Here is a 24,359-nt window from a genome sequence, read left to right on the forward strand (position 1 = left end):
ATCATAGCCCACTATGTCCAGCACTTCATAGGTACATAGTACATACTCAGCAGTACGAATTATGATTTTTATACGCGTTCGCATCCTACATCGGCGTCCCTCAAGTAAAGGTTTTTATCACTCACAAAATAACGAGATCTTCAGTCGTTATCAATAAAAGTCGCTGCAAGCAAAATTACACCATTTGCATAATATGCAGAAACATTCCGTTGGCACGAAACGGAAGTTTCCGTTTACTCGATAAAATCAGTTAAAAATGTTCCATTCTAAAAAATCAATAATACAAATACCTAAAAAAGCACTTTCCAGCGCAAATAATGAAAAAACAGAGTAATCAGGAAGAAACGGTAAAATCAAAAAGTGACTACATTTGAGCACCGTCAAATTCAGGACTTCGTAAAGAACGCACCATCCTAGCAAAAACGCTAACGGATGCCGGTAGATGCAGAGTGCAAAATAAGTTGCATATCTAACAACAGGATCTTTAATCACATTTGATATTTGCCGCTTTTCCTCGTGAAAAAGCTGCCGAAAAGGGAAGGTTTGGTCATTTTCGAAGGTGGAATGGGTCCATCAGACGACGGGGTGCTCTGTGTGCTGGCGGTACTCGATCCTGGCATGCACATACCGCTGTCTAAAGAACCAGTACTCAACCTCCTCACGACCGGAACATCTGTAAAATTAATAGAAAAAGTTAACTACAGTGAATTTATCACCCAAAGATTCTAAACCAGTAAAACCGATACGAGGATGCACGCAGTCAAACCGACAGTCAATTTTTTCAGCGAGACCAACCGACAACCACGCACACAGGCAAATTATTTTTTAACATAACAGCCACCCGTGAAAGGGAGGTATCGTTTGCACTGTATGCGTGGAACAGGTGACAGCCATCCGTGGATGGTTGGCAGTCGCTTGCACTATATGCACGGTTGTCGGTTGGTCTCGCTGAAAAAATTTACTGTCGGTTTGACTGCGTGCATCCTCGTACTAAGAATAACAGATGCATTAGACTTTGAGCAGAGCGAGTAACGAAACTGACAAAGTACTAATAAATAAATATATGTTGGTAGTTGGTACCACCCAAGCCGAGTCTAAAACATCACGTAGAAGCAACGTAATAATCGCTAATTACCATCCGAAACATCCAACAGCCAACTAAGCAAGCCTGCTGCATGCTCAGCTCTTTTGAACTACCATTTCCAGTGCATATGCACTTTCTTCTTATACATTCGCAATAACTCTGTTCTTCATGAAGTTGATTCTTGCTAACTTCAGTGTTCCCAAACCAAATCAGGTAATCCACTAGCTAATATTTCTTGTGACCGCTGTAGACAATGTTCCCAGATTATTCTCACATTGTTCAGTCGGTTCTTAATCACTTCACGGTTAATCGCATCTAACATCGGCCGTGTAAATTTGTTGACTCCAAGTACTCACGTCTAAGGGTCTGCTGCTCAGTCACATCTAACAACGAACTGGAGAGGAGAACTGTCCGTTTTGCCACGTTCTGGTCAGGTGTCATGCTAGATGCACTAGAATTCGATTTACAATCATCCACATCCGCTACGCCCGAATCACGATTCTCAGCACCGCGAGTAATACCGGCGAACTGCTGCTTTTCCAGTTCGGATTCGATTCGAATAACTTCCATTTCATCCATCTGAAATACAAAAAACAATTACAGCCAAAGACTAAGAAACATCGTATCAATTTTACTACAGAAAAATGTTCACAGTTTAAATGATCTAAAGGCAACGACATCAATACAAACTCATACGTAAGTATTTAGCAAATCCCCACATAAAATGACTAACGATAAGGACATAAGAACATTAAATGTAGTACCTCCATTATCGATTCTCGTAAATCCTCTACAAATTTATCACGATCATGTTCGTTCCGCGCGTTGAGCATAATGAGAGTCTTCTGGTTAAGAGTGTTGACGAGTTTGAGGCCATTGGGATGCTGTGGAGTGGAAAATAATTGCACTTTCGTTCGCAGTAAGGGAAATGATGTGCGGCAACGGTAAATTATGGGAGAGTTCTTCTTTCGTGCTCCATTTTGTTTGGTCACAACCATGAGATCATTAAACAGGAACACCTCTCGTTGATGAGCGCGTTCTTTTTTATTCTCATCATAAACTTCATATAACCGGCAAAAACACACTAATCGCCGATGTGGAACAGGAAGAACCTATAAAGAGCAGAGAAATTGTCAACATTTTCGTGACCTTGATGGTGTACATCTCAAGCAACAAACTTAAGTACAAACATACTTGAAGTACTCTCAAATTTCGTTATTGATAGGCGCAACCTCATTTGTCAGACATTTTCTCTGATTAAGGCCTGCAGTATTATTTTCACACCAGCCATAAAACGTCCGTTCTATTGACAAGAGCTACATAAAGTCCTCCCAAACTATCGAGAGCTTTGTTCGTTAGTTTCGCACAAATCATCTCTAACATACAAAGCTCCGCAAAGAGAAACATACGATTAGCGCACGTACAGCATCCTGCTTAGGCGTCGGATTCGAACATTTTTAGCAAACAAACAGCAATTAAATAAACGATTAATAGATCATTTTTTCGTACGGCACTGGCCATCGGCGACAGCTTAACGGTTGGATAAACCCATGTACTCTGCGTTACGTTCCACATAGATTCACTGAAGTCGACACTAGTGCAGTACTGTAAACCATCTCATAAGAATAAAAATTCGAACAGAAATTTCAACGAGTGGAACACTAGGCATTATAAAACCACCTGCTTAACTGCATATCCGATTAAATTTTCTAGACAAGCACAACTGCTTCACTTCTCCTTCAGTAAATATTATCAGCGGTTGCAGACTGTAATTAACAAGAGCGACCTACATGCCCAATTGGCAAAAGTATCGGCAATAAAGTTTACATTTGTTCGAAAGTCAAGCTTAAGAGTAGCACCGAATTAATACAATGCGCATAAAAGAAAATTAAATGAACGACTTACTGGTTTATTGTCACCGATTATCTGTTTATCCACCCGTTGAACTTGACTGACATGATCATTGCCGGGCTTGAATTCCTCCGCTTTTATACGAACATAGATATCACGCAATATTTGCTCGTCCACCCCACTCTTATCGCCCAGTGCACCGCGCATATTTTTCAGAAAATCCTCCAGCTTCATCTTGCGCTCTTTTTTGATGCTCGGATTGTGCAAATCAGTATTGAGCAAAATTATGCCGTATGCCATGCGCAGCACGGTTAAGCTGTCGCCGAAAATCTTCTCCGTTTTCGGATTGCATGATAAATATCGATCGCTGAACACCTGAAACCAAAAAATATAATGTGATACCCGCACCCAACCGCGCGCGCGCAACTTCTGTGGTGACCTTCAAAAATTCACATCAAGGAATCTTGGACACTAGATTACAATCACACTAATTATCAAAAAACGGAGGAGAAATACGTTTATACTAAAAGTTTTGACCACACCACGTTGTGTTCGTCATTACCAATAATTTAAAACAACTTCCATCATGACTAATCCAGCAATCCATAAAAAGATTATTTAAATAGTCTGCGCAATATTATAAACTAAGTCTAGATATAAAAATAAATCACGTAACAGTCTTTTATTATATTCACTAATCATTATGGCGCAACACGTCACATCTCATAAATACAGTGTAATAAAACCAGTCTGCTGATGACGACAGCACAATGCGATAAATCCGGGTAATAACGGCTCCCTTACCTCCATTACACGCTCGATTTTTTGTGCCTCACCCGGAAGGCGGAAGTATGTCTGAAACTTGCGTAATGCTTGGTCAATTTCCAATCCACACAGGTCGACCTCACCGGCAAAGCACTGCAAGACGGCAATACAAAAGTCCGTCTGACAACCTAAATACTCTCCAATCTTTTGTTTGCTCAAGCCCTTCCGTGAGATCAAAAAACGAGCAACTGCCGAGGGGCTCTCAACCACGAAGCCCTTTTCAATTAGATATTCCATTCCACGTTCAGGTTTTCTGTAATACATCAAACACATTTTGAATAGTGATCAGTTAACAATAAACTTCATTAACAAATTACACTGCGCATTTAAGGGTTGCGGCACGTCAAAGCAAACGTATAATTACATCCAATAGAGCACTGTTATTACTTCAGTCATGCAGCTAAACGCACTTGTTAAATAAATTTAGGCCAACGCGGTACTGTCGTTTCCGTCTGGTTTCCGATATTTTTGGTTGGATGGGAACGCGAGACGCCGAAACAGCTCGCCGTTGGGTTTTCGTCCGTTCCATATTGGATGCTCGACTGACATCCGATTTTCTCCTACTTGGACTGCCCTGCTGCAACAGGGAGGAATTCGGCAGTGATGTTCCTAAAATGTAAACCGCAAATTAATAATCCTCACTTACTTTTGTGACTGACAGCGGCAATGAAAACTGAAAACCAGTGAAATTCAATATTTGCATGATGTGAAGTCCTTGAGTAAAAATATCAATTGTCAATCATGGTAAAATCTTGAGCACTCATAGGTACTATGGATTATGGAACCTCAATAATAACAACTATACCAGACGTTTATCATTTCAGTACCAGAATGCAGATATAGCCGACTTCCAAAAGTCAGTGCTACATTTTCTACTCCAGTTACACTGAATATTAAAAATCCAGTTTCTTCTCTGACGTACCAAATCAATATTTTTCTTATTTATTGTATTTGATAAATATGTAATCCTTTATAAAAAAAATAATCGTCTTCTAAATATCTTAAAACGCATAATTTCCAGTTTTATATCAAACTGCAAAAGGTCAGGTCGCAGCCAACATACGAAGTTACGAACACTGCAGCACAAACGGCACAGTCATAGACGACGCACCCATATGGCGTAAGGATACAATGATGCTGACTGTTTTCTATTTGTAAGCGAAAAACAGAAGCGCGTCGTTGTTAGAGATATGCAGTGAAGCGCGTAAGAAACATGGCCAAATTACCGTGTCTAAATGCATAAATACATAGAAAAAGATTGTTATTACAGATGTCATAAAAATTAGGACAAGCGCTGTCTGCGGTAAAGCCACTTGAATTAGATTCAATAATGATGGACTGGAAATAAAAACACTATAACCCATCACAACCACTTAACGAGTTAATACCCTATTCTCCACACGAAAATGACGTACAAACATACTGACTTACCCAACGGACCATCCGTGCTCGATTCTCCGCTGGTGTTAACAAACTTCACCACGTTATCGTAATCCAAAAACGCAGTATGGAGGGGCGAGGGATGGCTCAGCTGTCCGCTGGAGCCCACCCCGCTGTCCTGATCAGTCAGTTCATCCAGGCGCTTCCACACGGGCGACGTATTAGCCAGGTCGTGGACTGCACTAACTGCGGCAAAACCTGGGGGAGATGGCTCATCACAGATAGATACACTGGACATTGCGCTCAAGGGGGGGAGAACGCTCTGACCGCCCCTTACAGGGGATATCGACTGGACATGGCTCCGCGTATGAATCTCTGTGCGCAATGAGCGTCTGACACCGTCCTGATCAGTTCGCACAATGTGGGTAATTAGTTTGGACTGAGTAGAATCGATAACAATGGGCCGTGAGGCTGGTGCGTCCTTACGTCCCCGTACTGCTGGAACGTTATCGTACACACCGATGCTAGGCGACAGATCGATCATTCTCGACTGTGGCTGCACGACAGCTATCCGGGCCGTTGCACTGCTCGAACAGGAACGCGTCATTCCCAGTTTCGATCGTGCGGAATGATAGATTTCCGCTGTGGCAGCATGGCCATTCATTGTTACATGCTCCGCATCGCAGGCACTCTTGGTTTTAACCGCATAATGCAGCTTGGCGGATGGGGACTGGGAGTGATGGGTGGTAGTGGTGTTAGAGGAGAGTCGATCGAATTTCTTCTGCATGGAATAGCGACGGTAGGCACGCTGAATAACTAGGGCTGCATGCCGGCTGCGCAATCGACCGCCGTATTTCTTTTCTAACAGTTCCAGTTGCTTATCCTAGAAATAACAGACACATCCATTGCAGGTACAAATCCGATTTTGTAAATTTCACCCGATAAATACTTGAAATAACAAACGACAAACAAAGCAGAACCGTCCTAACATGTACTAAGCTCCACAAAGGAAAACACGAGCGTGAAAGAGTGAGCGTTAGCAAGATAAACACAACACCATTATCAGGCTCGCACATGCCATCACAGTATAAACCAAATAACATAACTGCAAGAGTTTTTCTCCGCCTGAACCCGTGTTATGACTGGTTGACACAGGAAACGGTTATGTTTGATAAGGCAAAAATACTAAAACGACGAGCGTCAAGCTTCCGGCCTCCAGAATTACCAACTACAGACTACTTTACGCTCAAATATCAAATCCCCTGCACGCAGCATACCACTCTCACAAGGCGAGGCATACTTACAAATTTCAAGTATGGAAATAAATATCATGTTTAAATTACCACTCTCAATGGTAAGTTATCCCAATACTAGAATGTTGCGCAACGTCACAAAAAGCCTTTCGTAATCCCGTTGTAGCCAGGGAGGCAATTCGCAAGTTTTTTCTTAACCGAGAAACCAGTATATTTCGGAAGGCGCACTATATACCGCAAACAGCGTCTACTGTGTTCAGCGAGTAACTATCGAAATACAACTAAAAGCTCGCAGAGAAAAAGAATGTTTACCGCTTATGTCATCGGCTGTCATCGTGATGAACGAGAAGAAATCAACAGCCGACGACCGACTACACCCATGGCATTTTTAGAATCTGATCATATCTGCATACATAACACAACGTACAATAAGCTAAAACGCCAGTGCACGAGTACCGTACAATCAAAGCATTCTCAAAATGGTTTGTAAGGCAGTCGAGCATTTCCTGCTAGACCAGAGTTTCCTCCAAATGCAAAGGCCAGCGATCCGTATCACCAAATATCGTCGGAAATTAACGCAACAACGTTACAGCAAGCTGTAAACCTTGCACTTGTGACTCGTCTTTGCTGCGAGCTATTACTGTAATTAATATCAACTTCTAGGACAGTCGATTACTTTTGCACTGATATCTTCAGTTAATTTTTCTTGTACGGTTATGAGTTGATCATGAATTACAGCGGATATAACAAAAGTCCAAACTTCCTGAATCTACGAGGAAGAATTGCAAAAAGATTCAAAAAGAGAACAAATAATATGAAAAGTTAAAACTGTTGGAAGTTTATCATATAAACGCGCGAAATCGCCATAAATTAACTTCGAAATTCAGAATAAAAGAAAATATCCCATTAATGTAAGCAGACACATGTTCAGCATGTTTAATTAAAGACAGGAGAATCATCCAAATATCTTCTGACTTCTGTGGTTTGCCGAAACTACGACACTACTGTACTGTGGCAGAATGCAGACATGCTCCTACGACTGTTACAGAACATATCACTATAACTCTATAAGCAATTTACAAACCTGTAAATCTTGGCTTAGCTCATAAACAGCACTTCGATATTCTCGGGAATAACGCCGTCTGATGACACCAGCAGCGGTAGGGTGGTTATCGTTCCGATTAACTCCGATCGAAAAATTGAAAACGGGATGCACTGGGTACTGATCCAGGAAAGCGGATTTGGGACGGACTGGGGCAGCAGTGCCTGCAGCCGGATGAAGAGGCACGAGAACACCGTTCTTATTAATCCACTGTCCGTTGTCTGCAGTTCGTGAGCGAGGTATTCCTTCGGCGCTAAGACACAAGGGCAACTTAGTGGGCAACTTAGTACAAGATGGAATCCAAATGCCGATTTCGGATTTCTCAACAAATCAATCCAAAATTCCAAACACACATCAGAGTGATACGATCATATGACCACGCAACAATTCTACTGTTTCGATTGGCACGAAAAAAAACTTACCAATTTACCACAGAAACTACTTATCAATTCAAATAAAAAAACTAATTTTCCTTCAGTATTAACAGTCAAGGAAGTTGGTTCATGTAAACTGGTTCTGCTATAAAAGCACGACTCTCAAAAGACCACAACAAACGATACTGATATTACTGAGGTACCGTACTTACAGCTTACGGTACGATCGAAGAGCGGCTGCATGCTCTCGTGACACGATCGGCCATTCAAAACGCGTGGGGAACGTGTACTGTACTACACTTGCTGATGCCGTTAATGTACTGCCCGACTGATTAAAGGCGTATTCGGTTATTTCCCGAAACGGTTGATTAAACTTCGTTATCAACTATTTCGACGGATATTGAAAATATTTGTTAATCTGTAGATGTAAACTTTGGTATAAAATTATCAGTGGGGCACATATATGTTACAGTCTTACAGACAAGTTACAACGAAACACGCTTAAACTATTTAATTGTACTGACATTATAATACGACAGTAGAAGTATTATAATTAGTCGAAACCATTGGCAGATGAGCGCCCTCGTCTTTGTCCATCAGAAAAATTACTCGTATTCAACAATTCTTAAATCTTTGAAACATATATTGACAAGATGAAAAAGCAATGGCAGAGTATCGTCATGCTTTTTTCAGACTCATGATGATGGTATTACTGGTGTATCGCGCAGTCGTACGATATGCGAGCCAACGGAGCAGCCGAAACATAATATAGTCTATATAGCGCAATGATTTCGCCTTTCGGCGTCCGCAAATTACGTGTTTTAAGACCACTTATGGAGGTTTAATCACGAACTTTTCTGTTAGCGATTATCGACAACATCAACGTTAACGCATAATCAAAAAAATTTTGGCAGGAAAAAAGAAACGGAATATTCAGAATCTACACAGTAACGTACTGCTGCTTAGTACTCGTACAAAAACTACCGGTATACTAGTACTTATAGATATCACCATAAATAAAATAATATAACTAAACTGACTAATATTACTAAATATTTACTAAACCAGCTAATATTAGCTTAGAAATAAAAGTATTACGATATCAACTACCAAAGAAGAATCATTTTAATTTAAGGACTTCAGTACGGCGTGTATGTATACGGTGTACCAAATGCTTACACGGTATTCAATTAAGTTAATATCAGTGCACCGCTCTCTAGAACGAGATTGAAGCACAATATGGTTCTATCATCTTTGTGCAGCATTCAACAAGTTATGAATTAGCGTGATCAGCAAAATTAAAAAACACTACAAATATGCTTGCTCTATAGAAATGTAAAAACCACCTTCTTTCGTTAATACGATTAAGTGCACAGACGCGTACAACGGGGAAAATCTTGGGCCACAAACTTAGAATTACGCCATACCGCGAGACCACATCAGCGGAGTGGACACTTTGGGACTTAAGTTAACAGACGGTAACAGCAATCAGCAAATAAATATTTGAACGTAAATTATTATTTACTCAAGTTTATAACGAACGAGCTGGTTTTCTGTATAGCATATCATTTATTACAGTATCTATATGCAACACATGACAATAAGTACATTATAACTCAGCCGGCATAAACCGAAACCGCAAAAAAAAACAGTTTGTTGTTAAAGTCTGAACTCACTGCAAGTAGAACCGATCGATCTTACGCAAATCATGTCGAATTTTTTACGGGTTACGTGACGTATGCTGCTAATTTCTTAACACTACCGTAAAAAAATTTTCAGAGGAAAACAACTTTTGCAATTGGGATTGCTGACGCACAATCTGACACTCGCAGCCGTATTGGCGCTTGATTGCCGCGCAATACAACTGCGATATTATCGCAGTAAGAGAAAATACACTAGTAGTTTATTAATTTTCAGAAAAGATAAATTTAACGTAAGCAGTATTAAACCGTAAGGACAATAATCATATATAATGTGACTCATAATCATATAAGAATGATGACAATAATCATATATAATGTATCACGGTTAGTCGGTTATCACCAAGCAAGAATAACCTTTAATTTGTGCAACATTTTTTTGTATATCGTTTAACTCTACCGAGATTGATGTTGTCAGAGGTACTAAAACCCTTCGAAAACGAGTTGCAAAAGATTTTCCTTACAATTAAGCAAAATATTCGTGACCAGGGCGCAGATCAGTCGGATCAGCTGTTAATTATTCTTGGGTTGCACAAAGAATGCCAGGCATTCAATGCGCACATTAAAAACGTAACCGGTAGGTACAGTTCTTTGCTCCGCGCTCTAGGTAGTGATTTGCTAAATTTCAGCGTCTGTCTTATGATCATTTTCGGTAATAAACTACTGCACAAAGCGCTGTTTCATTTTAATATTGCTCAAGGAGATTTACGAGAGCAATCGCATAATTCTCCATAGCACTCGTCTGGCGCGTGTAACTGATTTCACTTACACTTCTTACTCTTGTGTCATCGCGCAAAGTCAAAAAAAGAACAAGTTACTCGTATATTGCAAGCTTTGAAAACTGCTTGCGCTATTATACAAATTATAAAAGCGAAAGAATCTACTTACGTGTGGTCGGTTTATCTGATTGTGAGCATAAGCTTTTCATAGGCTTTTATCATTACAGAGCCAATCCTCTATCAGTTATATGCAACAATAATTTGAATTAATTAATTAAAAAGGGTACATCAAATATCTAGTAAGCTGTGCGTTAAACTTACCATAATAATTATCTTATTTAAACTTAACACAAATCGGTGCACTGACGTTCACAAGAGTACGACAACTTACCAGACTGGATCCGGTGCGAAATGCTATGACGTACCGACACAAAATCAACGATTGCTATTTTTATGGAATGTATGCATTCTGCTCAAACTTTTAACAATAAAAAACTAGAAATAAAATCAAGTATCGATTAATAGAAGTATGGTTAAAATTTGAGCAGGCGACTTTCAGGCTTTGCTCTTTGCGCTGTGCGTGTAACATATATTTCGAATTTCCGACACAAAATAGCACCGTTGAAAACGGTTTTGTAACTAGAATCCGTCGAAGAGCAACGGCACCAAGTTATGGTTAATCCATTAACATTAGTTCGGTTATATCCGTAGATGGGGCGGCAGATGGTCAGCCAGCCAGCCATACATGCAGCACTATTAATATTTTCGGCGTATACTGAATTGTGTGGTCCAGTAGTATGTAAGTCAATATGAAATCCCTAGTTTAGACGTGCGGAACAGATACTCTGCTGCGAGAATATCAGACGATTGCGACGATGTTCCGCACGATGGCTATCTACTGCACAGGGGCAAATGGGACTAATTGCTGACCGGTCATTTGAGTGCACGCGTCTGCCAGGAATTAATAAACTGTCTGCCAGACATTTAGAGGAAAACGCTTTAATCCTAGCCGCAGTCGGTTTGTTTATAATTACCACACCTCGCGGTCAGCGTTTACCTGTCGTGCTGGACGATAAAATTTATGCACTGCATCTCTCACATGAAACACACACATATAAATAATTGTGACATAATACAAAGCATGCAGTTCTATTCCATAATTACGTTGAACCGTACAGCGGTACAATCATTTTAGTTGTACTCGTACACAAAAAATCATCTGGTATGTTGTGTAGCATCTCTATAGTTATATTAAAAGAATAAACCTTCCCCATAAAAGCCAGTGATCGACATATCTACCAAACAAACCGACTTACCTGTGCCGAATTTCGAAAAACTGTAAATGAGATAAAGACATTCTTTTTTCTTTCCACAATCAAAAATATCAACAGAAGATATTGTAGTGGAGGTATAAAAAAATGTTTAGATAGCTGTTAACTCAAAATTAATTAATTTAAGCTACCGACGTGCAACTGTGGACCAGGTCTGTGGTTACTTAACGGGCAAGATCGTGCTGTTACACTCGTAATTATTTACTACAGATAGGCACTTACGAAGTTACAATTGCTTTTAAAATTATAAGCGCATTTACAACTAAGTTTCGTAGGTATATCTCGTATAGCACAGAGCTTTATGTCACTGATCAGATGGGATTTTTCAATGTTCTCAATCCATGTTCTCAGTTCTTACATATTGTTAGCAATATACTTTGTACCCTCGTATAAGGTTGCAAACCATATAATAAAACTGCAAAAGCAATGTCCCGTACGCTTGATAAAACAACATGTAAAGCCGACTTGGTTCCAATTTTCAAAGAGCACTTGAAATAATTTTAGAATGCTTTCAGATAATTACCTGAATATCATGGAAAAGTCTGATTCGATCAGTAATACTGGCGCACGAGTGCTGGAGTCTGTATATAAACAGTGTGCTCCTGATACAACGTATCCGGCGGCATAGCCACAGTTGTGCCAGCGTAACCATTAAGTAATGACTATGCTCCATATATGTCCCGGCAGCAATGGGGTTTCTCTTGTGAAATTGATAAATATTCATTGTATGCCAAACGGAATAAGTAACCGTTTTGTTTACCGAATGGCCGAGACCTACAGCATCTGGCGGTTATTAGCAACTCTGTACACAAACCGATTTCAATCCAGCCAGTTTGGAGTATTCATCAATTATCATCTTCTTCACGTCGATATAATTTTATCTATACTTTTACAGAATATGCGGTCGCTACCGTTTTGCGCATATACAAGTACATATGCGATATGCCCACAGTTCCACACAGGACCACACTCATCCCGTCCATGTCCAGTTATTTGCAGCAAGCCATATGCTGCCATAAAGCTTCTTAATTACCAGAATAGATTTGGCTGCATGTTTTATAAAGTAAGCACCCTATAATTACGAATTATGAGAGAATGTTTGCACGCAATAATTCGTTACTCTACTCCTTAAGGAAGCGAGTGACTCGTGCTAGCAAATACTTATGTTAACGTAAATTTTACCACGCATGTATATTTCCTGTTTGTTACCATCCCACTTATTTTTTACCTTTCACACATTTAATTTTTAGATGCGTATTAACTCACGTACACTTATTGCGAAAATCTCAGCAAAGAAAACAATGATCTCCTCCATAATGTTTATTAAATTATTTTTATAATTGAAAATATAAGAGAACGGAGCATCCGTAAATTTTTTATAAAACGTGTTCGGTTAAAGAGAAATATTATAACAGATGCCAGTATATTATCAAGAGCAGCACCGTACCGGCGAAGCCTGGTTTGCATTCTAAACTTCCAAATCATAAATCTTCGCTTTCTCAACCGTTGTTAAGGCTGCTAGCTCTGAGAGAAACCTTAACAATACCAGTTTAACAGGCTTAACAGCCTAGAAAGGCAGTTAAGTGATTATACAATTATACTGTACAGTAATTTTTAATGAAATCGACTACCATGAATTGTTAACACAAATGTATGCCAGATTGCATTATATATTTACAACATTTCTTTATAATGGGGCGCAAATTTATTCGTAAAAGAGTAGTGCATTAAAGCAATTTCCAGAATGGATAAACATCGCAGTTTGCTTGGGTTATATACGATCAGCTGAATATTTAATCTATTATTGAAATAAAGAATAACTAGTACTACTAAACCAATAAGCTCAATATAATACTGCTAGTTAAAATTAATTTTCTGTTCGCAGTGTGACCCACGCGCGAGGGTTCACAAAACTATGTTGAGTACATACCCATATCTCTGATTTGCACATACGCTTAAGCTTACCTCCAGCTCCTGCGACCCAAACGATCGAACGACACTTTTCGTGCGTTGGCCACTTCCCTTGGGGATGTACTTAAAGAATCTACATTTTCAATATCAGTAGGAAAGGATCTTCTCCTGCGAGGATTGGAACGATATCCCATTTTGGGCAAAAGACGTCGGAAAGATCACGGCTAAATGACTTCGGTGCAGTAACTTCCGGTTGGGTAATGACTGCAGGCCTGGTATGGTTTTCGCAACCCCCCGAACGGGCTATGCTTCGTTACTGATAATCATTCCAGTTAACAAAAGCTATTGCCGAATTCATGTGGTGCAAAGACTATGATCGAAAAACTTAATGTAGATAAAAACGGATAAAAAAGAACGTCCCAGATAACGGACTCGCGATAAAGCTATTGTTTTGCGATAAAGCGCTTGTAATTTCCACATCGGTAAGTATCATCAGCATAGTCATAAAGAAACAATATTCTGTTCGAAATCATCAGTTAATTTCAGTCATTCGGCATCCCCAAAAAATTACGCAGTCATCTTGCGCATAATTAATTTTTTAGCTGCGCAAAGTATCACATTTCCGTGCTGTTGCAGCAGTAGTGAAATCGAAGATGCTACCTGTATCTTATTTTGTTAGAAGCAACCAGGAAACATCACGGCAGGAGAAATGCAAGCCTCCTCTTTTTGGCTGTATTGGATATGTAGTACTTAGTTTGTAAATTAAGTCACGAGACCAGTTCTTTGCACTGTGTTTGTATTGTATATTTTTGTATATAGCAGAGTTGGTAAATGCAGGGCCGTTGGTTGTACGTAGTTCATCTTCCAAAAAACTTTTAAACTCAGGTTTGTAAATCAACTCCCGATAACGTTTGAAAGTCAAAGTGGTCATATTATTTTTGCATAGCAAGTTGCCCTGGTTTCACTAAGGAACCTTGCAATTTTTATCTTGTCTGTGCAAAAACTGCTGTTCGCCATTCCGACAAAATGTAAGTAAGTATGGAACTCTTTGGGAGCATCTATAACACGGTACATATCTGTTGCAAAACCGAAAATTCGAAACAGTTGATTCAACCTGCTTGCGAGTTCCGATCGTCAATTTTTTTCTATTCGCTCATTTAGCTAATGCCAAAAACTGTTCTAATCGTATCCAGCGTATTGAAATTATTATTTATGCCTGCTTGTGTATCCCGCTGATCATATACTTGTATGTTGCATTCATGACCCCATCCGCATTGAATATTCTGGATGGGATATTTTGATGCTCGTGTGAATCAATCGTTTACTATGCGTAAAAAGCCGAAAATAGGAAAGTCGGTCACGACTTCCATGTGAGGATGAGTCATCATTCAGATCCCACTTTGCCGAGCAAAACAAGAAGTTCATCGATTGAATTCTGATCTACATATTACATTCAATATTGCTTCTATAGTTTTCCCAAAGTCGTATTGCTAGCTTTAAAAACGATACTACGTACATGCGAAAGTGAACAGTACGTATAACAAAAAAAAATTATACGAGGCTTATATCTGGTATGAAAACATAATTAGGGGTGTACGCACTTTCCTTGCAAATGTATGCACGAGTAACACGAGCATATTTTGTGATACGACTGTAATCACTATACTGCAAAGACTGAAAAGTAACACTTTAATTGAAAACTTCTTATTTTTAAGGCAACAAAATTTTTAAAGTTATGCACTTGATAAATTATTTCACGCAGGCGCTGACGGGCTATTTTTTTAGGTTTGGGAGAGGGAAACAGGTTACGGCCGTAAAATCACTATGACAAGATATTACTTTGTATACGAGTATGGTTTAACAGGTAACAAATCTGTTTTCCGCCGTGCATTTAATTATAATAAGTACCGCTATCAATGTCAAGCGGTAATCTGTGCACATTTTATCGTTAGTCGTGCTACGTAAATCATGATCACGGTTTCATAATAATAATTCCGTTTCTTAAAGTTGTAAGAATTGCGCACCTGCAGTGCTTGCAACCGTATATAAGACCGCCTATACTCTGCTCCAGGTTTTCTATAAAATGTCTACGGCAGTACAAGTGTAAACAATAATTAAATTCTGTTTCTCCTAACACGCTGGATTTTACAAACTTAACCATTTTGTATGCCTTACTTCCGCACTGTCATTTTGATATCGTATCTTCAAATTTTTATCAAAAATGTTAATGAATGCGATATGATATTAAAACAGTGAAAATAAAACTATTTAACGTACCAATACAGAGGACAAGTCGAAGAGGGCACTCACATACCGAAGCACCATTTCACTCGATACGCGGACATTATGTAGACAGTTTCTTACCTGCTTTTCTTTCTCATTTGAATGGAATCGCAACAGATGGGTGGCTTTGTATCGCATTTCACGTTTAGTGTTCCCATATTTGCACAGCTCTGTTCGGAAAACATTTGATGCGAAATGTCATGGAAGTAAACAGTATGAATATATATGTACTGGCTGCGGGGTCCTTAAACGTTAGCGCTGCTGTCCCGGCATGTCAACACCTTCCGGAAGCAGTAAAAACGGTAGCCGATTATACAATATTTGACTGCTCTGTGTCGAGCTTGACCACGTTTTTGCAGATCAGTTTGTTGATAAAACAATGGCACAACAGCAGATAATTATCGATACTTGAATCAACAAAACCGCCGCATAAATCTTCTTTGCAAGTGCCAGTAGCGTTTGTGCAACATAAATTTTTATAATTAAGGTGATCAAATGACACCTTGTATAATCACTACGCTTTAGTTTACAGCAGTAGAAGTGAAATTATAAAAAAACATTCCCTTAATTTTTAAAATTATTTGGCTTTACGTATACTTGTTGCCGCAAAACGATACCACAAACACAATGCAGTTTTGCGCTGAGAAAAAGCTAGATATGCAGGCCTCCCAACAGAATTAAGAGTGGCAACATGTGAGAAATTACGAGCATTCTTGAGTAAACTGACTGATCTCGGCTTTTGCAAGAGTAATGTCTACAAATGTTCCAGAAGACAACTATAGGGACACAGCAAATTTCGGCCATCCGGATATTGATTCTGCATTCCGTTAATGTCATCGCTAAGAGACGTGCGTCTGCATGTGGTCAAGTACGTACGCGCTACAAGCAAAATTCATCTACATTTAAATGAATCAAGCGCCAGTTTAATCTAGTCCGTGTATCAATCTCGGCAAAACCGCTGTAAAAATACGCCTCAAATAAAATTTATACCGTGCAATGCACGCGTTAAGTAATAACCTTTTAAGCACACAATGCTACTCTCATGCACTTCATCGTGTGCAGCTCGCGAACACCGGCAACGCATAATTACATAAAAATTTATGCTAAAACAATTGTTGCCACTTTTTCAAATACATCCATGAATTAAATAGATCTGTAGGCAATTTCCTGGTAAGGTTTTGTAAATCTGCATCTATTACACAACTTATCCATAACCAGTGAAATAAACTTTTTATCGTTCAGTATGGCAACAAATTCTGCATTAAGATCTTCCACGGCAATCAGTCACACATTATCGGTTAAGTAACGCAGCTGTCAATTTTGATCCATAAGTTAAGAGGAGTTTTTGACACCTTGCATCCTTCGTATTTGTTCGGAAATAACTTAGCACTCCGATGTAGGTTTGTATCATAGGGTCGCTTATGAATGCAACTCTGCACTGGGTTAATCTTTCGGCAAACTGCCTTTCCGCAAGACAGTTTGTATATATTATGGCACTGCTCTATACAGGGCTCCCAAAATAAGTCAATACTGACACAGCTTGTACATAAAAGCATAATAATTAATAAGCATTCATAGCTGCAGTCAGGAACCGCTAGGATTCGGTCATCTTAAAATATCCTGCGATTATTTATTAAGAAGCATCTGTGGTAGCATACTCGTACCGTTAACTGTTATCCCACATAAGGGCTTAATTCTTTGCTTTACCACATATGGCAAAACAATTCTCAAAACTTAGCGCGGCATCGGCATTAGCGTTAACAACTCAATCTGCCTTACTTATAGTTCTGCAACCTGATATGGTTAACGCACTAACGTTCGCATGTTCTCAGTCCCAGAACGGAAAAGGTAAAAAAATTATTCTTAGTGGGTAATACCCTACTGGGCTTTGAATTGTTTTCCCGCAGTGCATTATTTTTCGGAAATCAGATGTCCTCGACAATGTGCTCCCATGATACATACAGTACAAATAATTACAATTACGAGTACTATCATGATTTATTATGATAGTACTCGTAAGTATCACGCGCCCCATAAGTATCATCAGTTTTTAACTTTCATCCACGAGTGCTATAGCATTGCTAAACAATCAAAATAGTTCAGCTCATGATCCATATGTCCTAAAAAATATACACATAAATCCTGGAATTAAAAAAAAAGAAAACCGGCTGGCACTTCACCGAGATACAATCCGCAGTGCCGGGGTAATTGCGGAAGATCAACTGCATTAACAATTCAACAAAACTAGACTGAGACTTATTCTCAACAAACAACGAATTCACTCAAAGCTCTTAACTTGTAAACATATATCATCAGCGACTACATGCAATTAGCAACACTGTCGCGCGCATTAGAAAATGGGATTTTCCGGCACATCCGGTGCCACCGGTTTTTCCTCGACTTTTTCAGGCCTGTCCGGGTATAACTCATTGTGAAACAGCTGCAAACTCTGCTTTTCCTTTGGACCCAGCCAAACCTGTGAGCGCTTTCCATGGACAAATTCAACAGCGGAAATAGCGTCCAACCCTTGTGATTTTATCACATAGGCAGCAGCAAAATAAGCACTACGGAATCGACCTACAAAGAAATTATTAAAACTGATTACCAGGCCAACTGCGATTATGGCCAACATATCATGATTCATAACACTACTAATACATGTGTTTTTCTTCATAATTTACCACAAAATAATTATTACAACGTTACACACAAAAATAAAGGAAAAAAGAAAGTCACAACTGTAAGTCAGCGCAGTCCGTTTTCACCGCAGCAGAACATATTGTTATGTTATTTGTTGACAAACAATATTAAATCTAAGCTTTATTAAGCATTTATTTTACTGTCAGCTGTCAAGTAAAGGTAACGCCTTAATATTACGTAGAGTCTATAACTATTGCGACCTTCAGAAAATTGTAAATGAAAAAGACAAACTGTTACTGTGTAACATTTAATTTTTCAATCCCATAGACAAAATATAAACAATCAAAACTATTAAAAGTTGCATTTAACAATACCATAAGGTACCCATTTCGCTAATCTATGTGGCAGAAAATGGACAAAAGAATTTCCATACATACTAGAAAAAATATCGAGTTACGTTACTGTAGTTTTAAAATTGTTAAAAGCGAAGTAAAACATTATATGATCCAACTCAAAGTATGCTCTAGCACACCTGCTTTGCAGTGGACGTAAACAGTCCCGTTTTCCGCGGCAATCTTGTCGATAAACTCGAGTGCTTTCTGGACTTGTTGGCGATTGGGGACTCCAACGTAATCTAACACAGGTAGTTGCAGAAACTCCACACCGACGTCTGCGTATTCCTGCAGCGTGGGATACCACAGCTGGTTCAGTTCATAATCCTCGTTGAAAGAAATCACCCCCTTGAGATTCTCCTTCTTTTTTAATTCAGCTAATACTGATCGAAATGGTAAAGCACCCAAAATTACGTGTTCGTCCAACCGATCGTACCATCGTCGTGAGGTAACCTTCTCCGCAGCCAAATTATACGCCAGAGAAGGAAAGAAGAAAACCTTGCGCCACATCGACATCGGCAAATTTTGCTCTCTTCCAGAAGAGCTGAATGCGATTAAGACAGAGATCGAGATCACAGCTATCGAGAAACAGGAGCAAAAGTAAAACAAATTTCTACGATTGTACAAAATTAGAGTCATTAATGATTAATATAAACAAGATGCGGCACAAAGCGAAAAACGAAAGTCAATAAAAACATTGTATATCTTGTACAATATATCCACAGCTTTTATCATAATATTACTAAATACATACTGTAGTTTAGTAATATTATGCTTTTATCTATCGATGAACAGTTGAACACTACTTATTACAGAGTACAATACACTGAGGGATGTACCATAGGAATGTACCTGTAGGAGCGGTATTTGTTAGCGTCTTATTATTGTTGTTACTTTATTAATAATAATTCTTTTTGTCATTACAGTATTATTATTATTATACTTAGAATCAGTAAATTAATGGTTAACAACGAAGAGAAAACAAAATTCATTAGGGAACAAATAAAAAAATCTGGAAATGCAGAAAGTACAAATCAACCACAAAATAAAATTAATAATGGTTTAGATAACAGCTTTGAGCTTACTTATACCGGTATGCTAGTGCGAACGTGAGGGGAGGAAAATAATCTGTATAAAAAACAAAGAATACATGTACCGAATACATAACAGATATAAAAAATAAAATATACATGCATCAAAGAGAAACCAGAAATATTCGACTGGACACTGAAAAATAGCGCACCATTCCCGTGCTCACATTTGACTTCTTGATAGACTACTGACCATTTAAATTTAGCTCACAGTATCTGATCCGAAAACAGAAATTAGGTACGCAATCTCATTTTGAAATTCTAAAAGCCAATAATTTCGAGATTGCCATTAAGCAGAAAATTACAGAGTACCACCAGCATAATGGTGATGCTTCATCAGCCTTCATGATGTCATATCTTATGATTACGGACAGTTATAAGTGAGTGATAATGCACTGCAAACTTTCTTGTAACCTGATTTTAGCCTCTATTTACTTACAAAGAAGACGTAACAAATCGTTTTACCGTAACAAAATAACAAAATAAACACGTAACAAAATAAACGTAACAAAATAAACAATGCACCTCAACGGTTTCCTTCTTTTTTTGCTACTATAAATCACAAAATTTAATATTAGTGTTTAGCACAAAAATTTAGCCATCCTTTGGATGTTTTATCAACATGCCATTCCCGGATGAACAAAATTCTGTAAAGCGCCGGCGTACTGTTCTCGGGGTGGTGCGTTTTTCATAAAATAATGGAACAAAATAAAGCATAGCACCCAGACCACCGCACACAGTTCTGGAATGGACAGCAGGACAGGTACCGCACATACAATAAGACTGTTTGTTAACAGGCTACGCAGTCTAGCATGAACTGAAATCCAAGTTGTGTTAAAATTCAAAGAGCTCTAAATTGGCCGCAAGTATCACAGACTGGAATTACTGTGTGCAAATCTGCAAATCCAAATGATATTCTGTCAGTTGCGACTCATAACAACTTTAAATGGCCGGTTATCTTGTCAATTGCAGTCACTTCACCAGGACCGATTGCGCAAACAGTAACACTTCCGGCAGCAATCTGCGTCCGGCCAGCATCGCGCACAACGTACGTATTTAAACCAGAGTTTTTCGCGTTCTGCGCCAGTGTAATGAGGGTCGTCTCATCGGGTACTTTCAGTGCAATCTTGGCTTGTCCACTTCTTTTCCATGATCGCAGATGGATGTCCTTCCGGTGAATGGCTTCTTCATACGCTCCTAGCGCAGCATGTGCACATTGCGCGGCCATTTTGCCTTTACCCATCTCCAAGTCCATCCGCACCAGGAACACCATTTTACAATCCCGCTGCACTGCTTTCGATCTCGTTCGCGGTCGGGAATGTGAAGGCCGGTCCGTATTCTACAAGATGAAACACCCCGTAAGGCGACGTAAGCAAACCTAGAGGACAACAGTTATAGTAAGTACTGCAATTACTAATTACCGTACGTCACCAAAACATACGGTAGTCAAAGTGACAAAAATTGTCTTTAATAAGAACTGAGTCTAGACTATTTCGATCAAAATTACGGAGATGATAAAAACCATTTTGTCAGCGGCGTGGATTTTCGCCAATGGTAAATTACAGTTTAAACGAGTGCAGTTTTTAACCACTTTTTAAAACTGCATTTTTCTAAGTACTTTTTTTTTAAAACTGCAGTTTTCAAACCAGCCAATTACTAAAACATCTGAAAGTTACCTTTAAAGAAATACTTAAAAGAAGTTTCCTTGGATTACATACATGATATCCGAACTGTATTGTAACCATCAAAGTCCAGGAATGTTTCAACTTAAATTATTATAGAAAAATTTTATAATTTCAACTCCTTACTCCTACAGACTTAATGGTCATTACGTTCCTTTGCAATGAAAGTTGTCATCGCGCTAAGTGACCAACGATAGGTCTTACGCAAATGTTATGACTTTAACAGAAATTTTCATCATTTCCTGTAGATAAAGATAATAACACCGCCACTGTAAACCTAAAACCACAGATCGATCAAAATTAAGAGAAGAGTACGTGAACTGTATTCGTGACTGCAGATAAGTACTATGCATGAAAAAGTATCGAACTTTGCGAACACGACGGACGAACCTCATCAGTTTCGCCTTCGGAAGTGTCAGTCCATTCTTCCATAATCAATGGAGACGTGGTACCTCGTTTGCCCAGAATGGACGGGTTCGGAAGAACCTTAGTCTTAGGATCTGAAAATATTAATAGCTGATCTCAAATCACAGTCACTTCGTAAATGTTGCGATAGATAATACACCGTGACTGTGTAACTTTATATCTGTTGTGCGATCACAGCGAAATCCAAGTGCACACGTGGTCATTAACTTGTGAATAAAGGATTCCAGATCGCGAAACAAATTACATAATTTACAATAATTAATTAACTTTACAATTGATTACAGTACTTTGGCTGTGCCTGTAATCATCAACAGATCAATCAAAATTTAACCATTGACAGTACTGTTTAGTAGCAGAATGTTTTCGTCCTTATTTTCCTTAACAACGACGCAGACATCGAGAAAGCGAAGAAAGTTTAAGAATTATCCCGTCATAAAAGCTTTATGTAATTATGAGCTAATGAATGGGAAAGCGTGAAACTAATGAAATTCCTCTTGATTCTCACCTCGAACTTTAGGCATGAACGCAGCCTGTCTTCCTCGCACCAGCCAGCCAAGAAAGGCGCCTCCGACAAGACCACCAATAAAAATCCCCAAATGAACTTCCGTATGCCCGGAAGAAAGCGTCCACTGCGGCATTTGCGAATCTGCTCCGTTGAAGTTGCCCAAAGTTTTTGCGTTTGTGAGCAAAGCGATACGCGATAACGCTGCGTATTGCTTACAAATTTTTAAGCGTCCAAAGACCAAAGTGAAGAATTTTTAAAAGTTTCGTTCGTTTTCACGTACTACCGATTTATGATTTTATCGTAGCACTACTGTACTGCCATGAACGTGCTACTGGCGGGTGCCTCGTTCGCTTCATAGTATTCGGTACGGACGCTCACGTTTGGCAGTGACGTATATAACGTAAATCGCGAATCGCGATGACGAATTACTGCAAAAACACTTTAAAAATTCACAAATAATCGTTTCAAGTTTTATTTTTAAATATTTAACTAGCTGTCTTTGCAGTGCATATCTTATTATTGTTTCATAGTTTGGATTTAACATGCTTATTGTCGTAACGTTGTTACAGCATGAGTACTAATGCAACTGGCGACAGTTGTTGCGGTTTTATTGCGACTCACAGAATTCTCGAAAGAAGAACCTGACTCTTTTTGTATGGGGTTCGTTTCACGTACTGCTTAAAGTTATGTCCGCACTTCGAAAAGCTTTATTTTTCCCAACGATTCTGTACAACATTGTCGCGGATAGCATCACATCCCGCACCTGGTACAACCGGATCGATAGACACCTGGTTCTGGGCGCAATACCCTTTCGCAGCGTCTTGGAAGACCTGGCACCTACGGAGAAGATAAAGGGAATGATCTCCATGAACGAAGACTTTGAACTCAATCCGCGCTGGTATCCGACCTCAAGCGAACTGCAGCAGTTGGGTATCGAATTTCTGCGACTGCCTGTCAGCGATTACACTGGAACACCTACTCGCGAACAAATTCTGCAGGGGCTGCATTTCATAGACCAGGTAATCAAGCGCGATAGCGAAGCCAGCATTTACATTCACTGCAAAGCGGGACGATCGAGGAGTGCCTATTTGGCTGCAGCCTACCTGATGGCCAAGCAGCAAAAAAAAGCGGATGAAGTAATAAGTTTTCTCAAAGAAAAGCGACCACAGATTTGGATTGGATCCCAGCAGACGAAAAGTCTCGAAGAGTACTATGAAGAAGCTGTTGCGCAACCGAAGTGAACGAGACATGATGCACGGAATGCTGAATGGGAACTAAAGCAATATCCCATTTCCCGTTTCCGTTACTGGTTCACCGGTTAGTCGAGTGTCTTAGATTCGGTGTACTGCGGCAATGTACGGATGGTGAGCTTTGCTGTGATAAGATCATTAAAATTCATGTAATGTTGTCGTGAAATATTTTTAATGTTGTTTTATTTTGCGTATGAATGTTTGTTTGATGCTTGACTATTAACGCGATATGATACTTACTTGTTTTTACCATTATGTCGTACGTATGGCTGGTACGATAAATCCTCATCGTTATGATGTTATCAACTGACTGAGTTTTCCGATTTTCTGTTAAATAGAATAATTATGATTTCCATCACATTCACTTCAGGTTTCCAAAGACCCGAAGAAAGTTGTCGGGATGAATAGGTCTAGCCGTGTTCCCCCGTTCTAAAGGTTAATATATCCTGGCCGGAACACAACACCGTGTTATTAGCATGTGTGTAGAAAGTGTGAGACAGCACCTGCGAATTACTTACGCACAATGGCCATTTTTATGTTGCACGTAAATCCAGTATTAG

At 39.3% G+C, this 24,359-nt stretch overlaps 4 protein-coding genes across 11 annotated transcripts; 1 reads left to right on the forward strand and 3 right to left on the reverse strand.

Moving 5' to 3' along the window:
• Positions 1-100: 100 nt before the first annotated feature.
• LOC129591387 (IQ motif and SEC7 domain-containing protein 1-like) lies at positions 101-16,407 on the reverse strand. Of its 3 annotated transcripts, none has more exons than XM_055487026.1 (9): positions 15,895-16,407; positions 7,478-7,748; positions 5,192-6,023; positions 4,171-4,369; positions 3,740-4,013; positions 2,990-3,310; positions 1,849-2,196; positions 1,441-1,663; positions 101-673 (listed from the first exon to the last, which is right to left on the reverse strand). In XM_055487026.1, the coding sequence occupies exons 1-9, from the start codon at positions 15,996-15,998 to the stop codon at positions 489-491; spliced, it is 2,757 nt and encodes a 918-aa protein (XP_055343001.1). In that variant the 5' UTR covers positions 15,999-16,407; the 3' UTR covers positions 101-488. The 3 variants fall into 3 exon arrangements, with proteins under 3 accessions (XP_055343001.1, XP_055343000.1, XP_055343002.1); XM_055487025.1 differs by lacking the exon at positions 15,895-16,407 and adding an exon at positions 13,585-13,876; XM_055487027.1 differs by lacking the exons at positions 7,478-7,748; positions 15,895-16,407 and adding an exon at positions 6,445-6,744.
• Positions 16,408-17,847: 1,440 nt separating this feature from the next.
• On the reverse strand, positions 17,848-20,242 carry LOC129591265 (phosphatidylglycerophosphatase and protein-tyrosine phosphatase 1-like). Of its 6 annotated transcripts, XM_055486856.1 has the most exons (4): positions 20,130-20,217; positions 19,937-19,973; positions 18,986-19,423; positions 17,848-18,390 (listed from the first exon to the last, which is right to left on the reverse strand). In XM_055486856.1, the coding sequence occupies exons 3-4, from the start codon at positions 19,359-19,361 to the stop codon at positions 18,164-18,166; spliced, it is 603 nt and encodes a 200-aa protein (XP_055342831.1). In that variant the 5' UTR covers positions 19,362-19,423; positions 19,937-19,973; positions 20,130-20,217; the 3' UTR covers positions 17,848-18,163. The 6 variants fall into 6 exon arrangements, with proteins under 6 accessions (XP_055342831.1, XP_055342832.1, XP_055342834.1 ...); XM_055486857.1 differs by lacking the exon at positions 19,937-19,973 and having other exon boundaries at positions 20,130-20,242; XM_055486859.1 differs by lacking the exon at positions 19,937-19,973 and having other exon boundaries at positions 18,986-19,389; positions 20,130-20,143.
• A 250-nt stretch (positions 20,243-20,492) lies between these two features.
• LOC129591221 (peptidyl-tRNA hydrolase 2, mitochondrial-like) lies at positions 20,493-22,830 on the reverse strand. Its single transcript, XM_055486794.1, has 3 exons — positions 22,550-22,830; positions 22,009-22,118; positions 20,493-21,275 (listed from the first exon to the last, which is right to left on the reverse strand). The coding sequence occupies exons 1-3, from the start codon at positions 22,680-22,682 to the stop codon at positions 20,868-20,870; spliced, it is 651 nt and encodes a 216-aa protein (XP_055342769.1). The 5' UTR covers positions 22,683-22,830; the 3' UTR covers positions 20,493-20,867.
• Positions 22,469-24,096, forward strand: LOC129591222 (phosphatidylglycerophosphatase and protein-tyrosine phosphatase 1-like). Its single transcript, XM_055486796.1, has one exon. The coding sequence runs from the start codon at positions 23,236-23,238 to the stop codon at positions 23,788-23,790; it is 555 nt and encodes a 184-aa protein (XP_055342771.1). The 5' UTR covers positions 22,469-23,235; the 3' UTR covers positions 23,791-24,096.
• The last annotated feature ends 263 nt before the right edge of the window (positions 24,097-24,359 follow it).

Source organism: Paramacrobiotus metropolitanus, unplaced genomic scaffold (genome assembly GCF_019649055.1).
Source record: "Paramacrobiotus metropolitanus isolate TYO unplaced genomic scaffold, Prichtersi_v1.0 Parri_scaffold0000045, whole genome shotgun sequence".
Lineage (NCBI taxonomy): Eukaryota > Metazoa > Tardigrada > Eutardigrada > Parachela > Macrobiotidae > Paramacrobiotus > Paramacrobiotus metropolitanus.